The sequence below is a fragment of the Echinops telfairi genome, unplaced genomic scaffold, assembly GCF_000313985.2.
Source record: "Echinops telfairi isolate 266 unplaced genomic scaffold, ASM31398v2 ScPeMD7_7457;HRSCAF=8495, whole genome shotgun sequence".
NCBI lineage: Eukaryota > Metazoa > Chordata > Mammalia > Afrosoricida > Tenrecidae > Echinops > Echinops telfairi.
This window is the reverse complement of record NW_022111357.1, coordinates 13,112,587-13,122,219: the sequence shown is the minus strand read 5'-3', so window position 1 is coordinate 13,122,219 and position 9,633 is coordinate 13,112,587. Positions and strand designations below refer to the sequence as shown.

General features: G+C 58.8%; 1 protein-coding gene across 1 annotated transcript in view; it reads left to right on the top strand.

Moving 5' to 3' along the window:
* The first annotated feature begins 344 nt into the window (after nucleotides 1–344).
* The window catches only part of TINAGL1 (tubulointerstitial nephritis antigen like 1), a 9,903-nt gene continuing 614 nt past the window's right edge, over nucleotides 345–9,633 (top strand). The window contains exons 1-10 of the mRNA XM_004705024.2: nucleotides 345–657; nucleotides 1,499–1,562; nucleotides 5,796–5,888; nucleotides 6,213–6,327; nucleotides 7,326–7,449; nucleotides 7,539–7,689; nucleotides 7,793–7,982; nucleotides 8,082–8,127; nucleotides 8,530–8,653; nucleotides 9,556–9,601. Of these exons, the coding sequence (XP_004705081.1) occupies nucleotides 345–657; nucleotides 1,499–1,562; nucleotides 5,796–5,888; nucleotides 6,213–6,327; nucleotides 7,326–7,449; nucleotides 7,539–7,689; nucleotides 7,793–7,982; nucleotides 8,082–8,127; nucleotides 8,530–8,653; nucleotides 9,556–9,601 (1,266 nt within the window). The remainder of the gene's footprint in view (nucleotides 658–1,498; nucleotides 1,563–5,795; nucleotides 5,889–6,212; nucleotides 6,328–7,325; nucleotides 7,450–7,538; nucleotides 7,690–7,792; nucleotides 7,983–8,081; nucleotides 8,128–8,529; nucleotides 8,654–9,555; nucleotides 9,602–9,633) is intronic.

Here is a 9,633-nt window from a genome sequence, read left to right as displayed (position 1 = left end):
GGAGGGACAAGGACACTGAGCAGGAGAGATGGCCTCGGGTCTGATGGGTGGGTGGGCACCCGGGGTGGGTGGGCACCCGTGGGGAGTGCCAGCGTGCGGCGCTCTCTCTTGTCCCTGGTTTCTGACCCTGTCCCCTTACCGCACCCCACTCTGGCACAGATAAACCAGTGGGAGGGTTCTTCCGCCAGGGTCCTGCTGGGGACCCAGGAATCGGCGGCGTCTCTGACCTTGCCGAACCGACGCCCCTGCACTCCCAGCCCCAGGAAGCTGGGCACCGGGGGCTTTCTGCCGCCACCACCACCACCGAGCCTGCCCTCTGCCCTTCCAGGCCCCCGGGAGGCACCATGCGGCGGTGTCCACTGGGGCTGCTGCTGCTGCTGCTGCTACCTGCCGGCCAGGGCCTCCTGAGCGTCCAGCGGCGGCGTGGGCGCCGGGAGCTAGCGCCAGGTCTGCACCTGCGGGGCATCCGGGACGCCGGCGGCCACTACTGCCAGGCGCAGGACCTGTGCTGCCGTGGCCGCGTGGACGACTGCGCCCTGCCTTACCTGGGCGCCACCTGTTACTGTGACCTCTTCTGCAACCGTACCGTCTCCGACTGCTGCCCTGACTTCTGGGACTTCTGCCTCGGGGTGCCACCCCCTTTCCCCCCAATTCAAGGTGGGCACCAGCACAGGGCCATAGAGTGGGTCGCTCTGCCAGCCCCTAGCTCAGACAAGTTCAGGAGCCAGGCTGGTGCACTGGCATTTCTAAGGGAGCTTTAGAAACAGGGAGTGAGACCCGACTCCACTTCCTGCCCCTCGGGTGCAACTCCAATCCCTCCAGCAAGGCTAGGAGGGCATGATCATGATCGGTGGGGCTCTAAGCTGGGTCTGGGGAGGGACAGCCTCCACCCTTTCTCCCAGTCCTGTCTCCTTTCCTGACATAGAAGGTGCTGCCCTGCCTGCTGACTCACCAAGGAGTTGATAAAACACACAAAGATGGTTCTGGGTCATCTCGGCTAGTCCTCTGCTGTTGTCCTAGCTACTCTGTCCCTAGATGGAGACAGATGCTCAGTACCAGGGAGGTGGATTGACCTTGCTTCCACTTGTCTCTCTGTCCAGTAGGAAAATCACTTGAATCCCTACCCACAATTCCAAGGGTCTCAGGGGCTTGGATGCTACATACATACCTGGGTTATCCCCCCAAAAGGCTGTGATTTTAAGGAAGTCACCATCCTTCCCTGTGCCTCCAGTTCCCTATGCCTCCCACATGCCTCATCTCCACACTAATTTAAATGGCAAAGGACCCCAGGAATATTGTGGCTGGTATCTAACTGAAGCAAGAGTGATCCAAGTTAGAGTCATGAGGGACTTCCCAAGTAGCACTTGGTGATGCAGGAGATGGCTGAAGCTACAGTTTGGTTTAGCTGGCTGGGGGTATGTATGACTGAGATGACACCAGTCTGGGGACCTGACCCTCATTTTTCTTCTCTCCCCGCCGCGCCGCCCCCCACCCCCAGGATGTATGCACAGAGGTGTAGTCTATCCAATCTACGGGACCTACTGGGACAACTGTAACCGCTGGTGAGTGTCTGGGGTGTGCAGGGGGCTTGCCTGGGCAGCCTGTGGCTCCCGAACTGGATTCAAGTACTTTCTCTGCCACTCACTTGCTGTGAACAAGTGTTTGCTTTCACTTCCTGATCGCAACACTGACCATGTCAGCTTGGTGAGCACATTCCCCACCAGTGAGTGGTCAGCTGTAGGGGCCTGGCCCTAGGTGCTGCCCTGAGCTCCGAGTCATTCCCTGCCCCTCCCCGCCATTCCTGCTGTCACAGGAGAGGGCAAGGGGGCAGGGAGGGGCGCCAGGAAGGAAACCTCGGCTGGGGCCGCATGCACTGCCCTAGGCCGGATGAAGGTCAGGGATGGCCGAGCTGGCCACCAGCCATCCTTCCGAAAGAACAGGGCCTTCCCTGGAATGTGGCCCCTCCTCCCTTCCCTCCGAGGGCAGGCTGGGCCCAGCTGGAGGAGGAAGGGTGCATGGGTGCCCCCAGCCCCATTCCTGACTCCAGTGAGATGGACAGTGGAAAACTGGTGCACAGGAAGCCTTGAATGCCATCATGGAAAACTGGAACCCCTGCCCGCCCCCGGGGAGAAGGAAACTTTTTGGAATGGAATGTGCATAAGCCCTTTCCATTGCCTCACTGGGACAAGGGGCGCCTGGGTCACAGTGAGAGCAGGGACTTGTGTGTTTCAGTGTGTGTCTCATGAGGATTTGAGTGCGAGTTTGCACGCTTCGTGTGCGTGCTGTGAGCCCCTGCTCAGAGAAGGAGGGTCCTGCTTGCCTGAGAGGGGGGTCTCTGGACACTGAGGGGTTAATGTGCTGCTCCAACTTCTGCCCCTGGGCTGGCCTCAGAGGCCCCTCTGGAATGCTGGTGCCTGCTCCCACCAGCCTTGTCTAGACCTGCTTGAGCAGCCCTGGGGCAGAGAAGGAAGTGCAGGTAAGGACTGACCAGTGCACTGCCTGGCCACCGGGACAGCTCAGCTCAGTGTGGCTGGGTCTCTGTGCGCTGACCCCTCAGTGAGGGTAGAGGAGTGTCTATGCCATCCAGAGGGTGGAGAGGAGCTGCGGCCCCTGGGCAGGGAAGAAGGGATGACAAGGAGAGACCCCAGCCCTCCCAGAAAGTGCCCCGCCTGCTCCTGAGATGGGGAGCCCAGCCTTACTGGGTCTTGGTTCCCAATGAGCCTCCTTAAAAGGCAACAGTGGAGGCGGGAGCCTCAGATGTGGAAGGAGGCAATTTAGCATCTTGTAATTGCAGAGCTATGTGCTCCTGAAAGCCTAGCAGAATTCCTAGAATTCAATTGTGTTGTCCACAGCGACTTACTGCACTCTGGAGGAACCCTGGTGGAGCAGTGGGCAGTTGGAAACTATCAACCCAGCGGTTCTCAACCTGTGGGTCGTGACCCCTTTGGAGGTCGAACGACCCTTTCACAGGGGCCGAGCGATCCATAACAGTAGCAAAATGACAGTGATGAAGTAGCAACGAAAATAATGTTATGGTTGGGGGGTCACCACCACATGGGGAACTGTATGAAAGGGTCGCTGCATGAGGAAGGTTGAGCACCACTGTATTAGCCGCTCCATGGGACAGGGACCAGGCTTTCTACTCCTGTGAAGAGTTACCATCTGGGAAACCCACAGGGGCAGCTCTACCCTGTCCTGTAGGGTCGCTATGGGTCAGCATAGACGCGATGGCAAGGGAGTACTACATTCTGGGCCCAGCTAGCACACGACAGACACAGTCCTCGATCTGCTGGAGCCTCTAGTCAAAGCACAGCTGGACCACAAGGAGGAACAGCTACACTCGCAAATAAATAGAACCTCACGGCCTGTAGTAGCCGGGGGTCGGAATCGATGGAGCGGCAACCTGTTCTGCAGCCCAGAAAGCCCTGGGGACAGTTCTACACTGGATGGCAGTGGGTGGTCTTATGAGGGAAGAGAGAGAGTAATGGGGGTAGGAGTTTAGCGTGGGGAGGGGGTGAGGGAAGGTGTCTCTGAGGAAGAGACCCAGGTACTGACCCCAGAGAGATTAACAGCAGAGTCACCCTGGCAGAGGGAGCTGTGAGATCAGGGACAGGTCCTAGATTTTATCTCCTGTCTCCTGTGTCATTGAGAGAGCACCTGATCGGATTCCCGTGTTCCGAGATCCCCAGCCTCAGGGTGGAGAGGGAACAGATTCAAGGTGTCTGTAGGGGAGGCCTGGTTAGGAGGTTGTTGCTGTGGTCCAGGTAAGAGGTGATAAGACAGATCTGAGTCTTCCCGGATGTGCTAATGGACTGGCTAGATGGGGACTGTGCGCCCTGGACCACTGGGCTTTTGGGTGGAGAAGGTGCTGTTTTCTTAGCTGAGGAATGCGGGGCAAGGAGCAGTTTTGCCAGACGGCCGGCCGCTGTGACCATTTTAAGTTTGAAATGCTTTGCACACACTCGGAGGAGCTACCAGGAGCCAGGTAGCTCTGAAACTCAAGAGACAGCGAGGGGCTTGGGTTTTTGTAGGGAGAGCAGTGGTCACAGAGACCCCTGGAGAATTCGAGAAGGGCCAGACCTGGGGCTGCATGTTTTATAGGGCTCGCCTCCTTCATCCCTGGGAGGTGGGTTCCCTTCCCGCTGCCCTGGAGTCGGCCCATAGCCCAGAGTAGAACAGCTCCTGGGGCTTTCCCGAACTCTGATCTGAATGGGAGCAGACTGCCACATCTTTCTCCTGCGTTCAAACCACCGACCTTTGGGGTCAGCAGTCGAGCACTTGACCCCCTCGGCCACCAGGGCTCTTTGTGCCACCCTGACTCTCTCCGGTTTACCACCAAGGGAGCCGAGGCCCAGGGAGTTTAAACCACGCACCTGAGGTCACACAACCTGCCTGCAAGGCTTGGAACCCAGGATCTGAATCCCTGTCCCCCTGCAAGCTCCAGGTCACCTCACTAAACCGCCTCAGCCATGCAGTCCCCACATGTTTATTGGGTGCCTCTCCTGTGCCAGGGTTCCCTGGGAGGTGCCAGCGAGTAAGTTGCTCAGCTGCAGACCCAGAGGTTGGAGGTTGGATTCCCCCCAAAAGCACGTGGGAAGAAAGGTCTGGCCATCGCTGTGCTTCAGCGTCAAGTCGATCAGCAACTTCCTACCCCCCTTTGTTCCCCCCCACCCCATGCGCCAGGTTCTGTTCAGGAGCCCTGGTGGCACAGCAGTTAAGCACTCCACTGCGAACCCAAAGGCTGATGGCTGGAGAAAGACCCGGGAAACCCAGGGGGCTGCTCGCCCCTGTCTGCGAGGAGCCCCCTGATGGGTTCCCTGGCAACAGGGGTTGGGTCAGTTGGTTGCCTTCTGTTTTCCTTGGCACTGACTCTACCAAAGAAACACCAGCCCTCACAGAGCTATCTATATGGAAACACGTAGAAACCACGCAAACAAGTAAAGCTATGAATGTGCAGCGAGACACAGCGAGACATGCCAAAGAGAAGGGAGAGGAAGGATGGGGGAGGCTGAAGTTCACGCCTGGGTGGCCCGGGCAGGCCTCTCTGGTGTGGGAGTGACATTTGGAGAAGTGAGGGTGAGCCACGGGGTTCCGGGAGGAAGAGCAGCTCAAAGGTCCTGGTATGTCAGAGGGCATGGGGACAGGGAGCAGGAGGGGTCAGCTTGGGCAGGGCCTTGTCCATGGTGGTGAGGGCTTGGGCTTGGGCTCTGACTCTGTTCTGCGAGGCCAATGGAGATTTGGGGTGGAGAACTGAGATGGTATGACTTAGGGCGAACGGGGTCACTCCGCTTTAAAAATACACTGAAGGGGGCGTGGGGGTGGCAAAGAGCAAGGATGCAGTAATCTGGGTGAGAGGGGGCGGGACCATGGCTGCAGGGAAGGCATGAGATGTGGCTCGGATTCTGGGTGTGTTCTTAAGGCAGAGCCAATGAGACTGACTGGCAAGAGTAGAGGCGTCCAAGATGAGCGGCAGGCTTTTGCCAGAGTTCTGGGAAGGATGGAGTTGCCATCGGCTGAGTCTGTGGGCCCAGCAGGCTTGGGGTGGGGGTGGGGGACTTCGGAGAGGAGAAAGTCCATGTGGGATGTGTTCAGTGTGACTTGCACCAGTGGGGAGTGTCAGGGAGAAGCCCCAGCTGCAGGTGGAAATTCAGCATGCAGTGAGCATGTAGGGCCACAAGGCTGGATGGGGTCATGTAGGAATATTTTTATACATGGGTTCAGAATCTCACCCCCCCACGTTGGCCTCTTCAGAGGGTCCTCAATCCACACACTGCTTTCTTCTTTCCTCTTTCCAGCACCTGCTTGGCACAAGGACAGTGGGAGTGTGACCAGGAGCCATGCATGGTGGACCAAGACTTGATCAATGCCATCAACCAGGGCAATTACGGGTGAGAGAGAGACATTGGCACATGCCCACATGCAGATTCTAGAGTCAAGCCCTCAGCTGCCAAACTAACAGCTGGTGGTTCGAACCTGCCCAGGGGCACCATTGAACCCAGACCTGGCAGTCTGCTGTGGAACGGTCATGACCAGGAAGACCCTGTGGGCAGTCCTACTCTGACACATGTGGGTCACTGTGAGTTGGTGTTGACTTAATGGCAGCTGGGGTAACCCTTAGGCTGTGTGCATCTCTCGCGCCCGCATGCACGTTCCTCCAAGGCTGCCCAGCCTGGCCAGATCCCTGACCCTCTCCCATTCCCACCCACCTGCAGGTGGCGAGCTGGGAACCACAGTGCCTTCTGGGGCATGACCCTGGATGAGGGCATCCGCTACCGCCTGGGCACCATCCACCCATCTCACTCTGTCATGAACATGAATGAGATTCACGTGAGTCCACCCCGGCCCACAAGCCTGCCATCTCCCCCTGACCTAGGACCCCCGTGCCTTGGATCTGTCCCTCACCAACAGCTGGGTGTCCCTGAGGAAGACCTGCACGCCCCTCCTCAGGGCAGTCCTTTCTCGTAGATCCCAAGTTGCGCCGCACTGGAAGAACTGCGGCTCCAATTCTGGGTTATACGGCTCCAGCATCAGGCCCTCCCTGGCATTCCCGGCCTGGGAAAAACACTCTTGGTCCCAGAACAGTTGGGCCAGAGCCCAAGAGGCCAGAAGGTCGCCGTGGTATTTTGGGAAGGGAGGGACGGACCCTCCGCGCTGGCCAGAACAGCAATCCTCTGAAACCAATGCAGTCTCAGCGGAACCCCGGGGAGGAGGAGGCTTCTAGCTCACTCTGGAGGGAGACGTGAACGACTGAACACAAAGGGTGGGCAGGAGGCAGGGTCGGCCCCGGGACTGGGATGCGTGTTGCAGGAACTTGTGCACGTAGGGCTCAGGCCGGGAGCATGTGGGGATGGCAGGGAGGGGCTTTCCTCAGTGGAGCCTCAGTCCAAGGTTGGAGTGACCAAGTCCTGTCCTGCCCTTACTCCCCTGGGCCTCTGGCTATTTTCTGCCCCCTGCTGTTTGCTTTGGCAGGCTGCCTGGTCACATGACTTTACTGCTTCTTCCCGCCCCTGCCCTCTGGGGCCTCGGCCTAAAGCCCAAGGTGCTGAGGGGAAGAAGGATGTGGCGGATCAGAAGGGCCAGAGAAGGAAAGGGCAGGCGTTGACAATGGAAAGGTTGGGTGACTCTGGCCTGGCTCTGTCCCTACTTTTAGCCCCATGTCCCATCTGTAAGAGGGGTCTAGACACCCTCCACCCAGCATTTGGAGGCAAGAAGGTGTTCAGTCCTCCTACTCAAGTCAAAGCTCAAGTGCCTGGGCTCTCAGTGGGCGCCCGAGGCACAGGCCAGGGCAGAAACAGGAGGCAGATGGAGTGGCCTTTGGTTTGCAGACAGTGCTGGGCCCCGACGAGGTGCTGCCTCTGGCCTTTGAGGCCTCTAAGAAGTGGCCCAATCTGATCCATGAGCCACTGGACCAGGGAAACTGCGCCGGCTCCTGGGCCTTCTCCACAGCAGGTATGCCCAGGGGCAGGGGCTGGCCAGTGGGAGAAGGGCCATGGGCTCCCACCCCCACTCCCCTAACGTCCCTCTTTCTTCCTCATCAGCTGTGGCTTCGGATCGTGTCTCCATCCATTCCCTGGGGCACATGACGCCCACCCTGTCACCCCAGAACCTGCTGTCTTGTGACACCCACAACCAGCAGGGCTGCCGTGGCGGGCATCTGGACGGAGCCTGGTGGTTCCTCAGACGTCAAGGGTGAGCAGCGAGAGGTGTGGGCAGGGCCGGAGGCCTGAGGGGGGACCCTGGGCCAGCCGCACGGCGCTCACTCTGCCCTTGCTCCCTCCTGCTGCCCCTCCAGGGTTGTATCTGACCACTGCTACCCATTCTCAGGCCACGAGCCGGACAAGGCGGGCCCTGCGCCCCACTGCATGATGCACAGCCGGGCCATGGGTCGGGGCAAGCGCCAGGCCACTTCCCGCTGCCCCAACAGCCATGTCCATGGTAATGACATCTACCAGGTCACTCCTGCCTACCGCCTAGGCACCGATGTAAGTCTGCACGTGGACGCGGGGTCAGAGGGAGGAGAGTAATGGGGTCACCTGCTGGGCCCTGAAGAATCCTCTCTGACCATCCCCCTTACCCTGTAGGAGAAGGAGATCATGAAGGAGCTGATGGAGAATGGCCCTGTCCAAGGTAAGACCCCGTCCTGTCTCCCTGTTCCAAGAGCCATGTACTGCTCATCCAAAAGTGGACAGTTCAAAGCCACCAGCTGCTCGGAAGGAGAAAGATGAGGCAAGATGGCCCTTGAAGATGTAGAGCCTCAGAAACCCTGGCCTGGAGGGTCCTGATGAGTCAGAAAGACTCGTTGGCGGTGGGGTGGGTCTCCCAGTTCCAGAAGCTGTGTCTGCAGAGACTGGGCGCCACCGGTGCAGAGGCCCATACAGTGTTGGGCAGTAAGTCCAGTGGGACCAAGGACAAGGAGGGCCCTGTCCCCTCCCTGTGGGAGGCACTGGGAGGGACATTTCGAGTCTTAGGATGAAAGTCTTAGGATGCACCGAGGAGTGTGCAGGCTCCCACTCTGACGTCTGTCCACAGCGCTCATGGAAGTGCATGAGGACTTCTTCCTGTACCAGAGCGGCGTCTACAGCCACACGCCAGCGAGCCTCGGGCGGCCAGCACAGTACCGCAGGCAGGGGACCCACTCCGTCAAGATCACGGGGTAAGCGGCGTGGTGGACTGAGGACCACGGAGGCAGCAGGGCCTCTGCGCAGCCAGGCAGGTCTCCACAAAGCTCACCCACTTCCCAGAGGGGAGACTGAGACTCAGAGAGACGTGGGGCCATGCCCTTGGCCACACCAAGACTTGGGGACCTCCGAACGTTTTCTAGAAATGGTCTCTTTTTTGTAACCCAAACCCCACGACCAAGTTGGATCAATTTCGACGTAGAGTAAGCCTGTCGGGCGGAGTAGAACTGCCTCCACAGGACTTCCAAGCTGCCCTCTTTACGGAAGTTGGTGGCCACATCTGTCTCCCAATGGGTGGCCAGTGGATTCGAACGGACAACTTTCTTTACACACTGGGATCCAAATAAGCCATGTGGAATGCAGACCAGAGTTCAAGAGACATACAAGCTCCACTCCCCTCCCCAATCTCAGCCCTCGCCCCCGCTCTGCCTGACTATTAGCTAATGCATCTCCCGGCCCTCAGTTTCCCCATCTGGCATCATGGGAAACGTTAGACCAATGGATTCCAACTGCCTAACCAGTGAAGTGTTCTTTGCAGTGGGAGTTTGGAACCTGCAAGTTACCCACACTCTCTGAGTCTCCTTCTTTGGCCCTGCTGCCCACTCCCCGGTGGCTCCCCAAGTGAGGCCAGAGGTCAGGGAGCTGGCAGACAGGCCGAGAAATGTGCCAGTTCCCAGAGAACTGGCTGCCAGCCTCTCCTGCTGCCTCCCTCCAACGCTATAGATGTGGACGTGGAGGGAGGGGCAGAGAGATAGAGAATTGCCCAGGTCAAAAGGCACTTAACCCAGTTACCAAAGGCAGCAGGGGTGCCCTGGTGGGGAAGGGCGGGCCCCTGGGAGCACTGGATCAGCCCCCTCCCCTCTCCCCTCTGGCACAGGTGGGGTGAGGAGACTCTGCCAGATGGAAGGACGCTCAAATACTGGGTGAGTCCCAGGCCACTGTGTTCTCCCTCCCG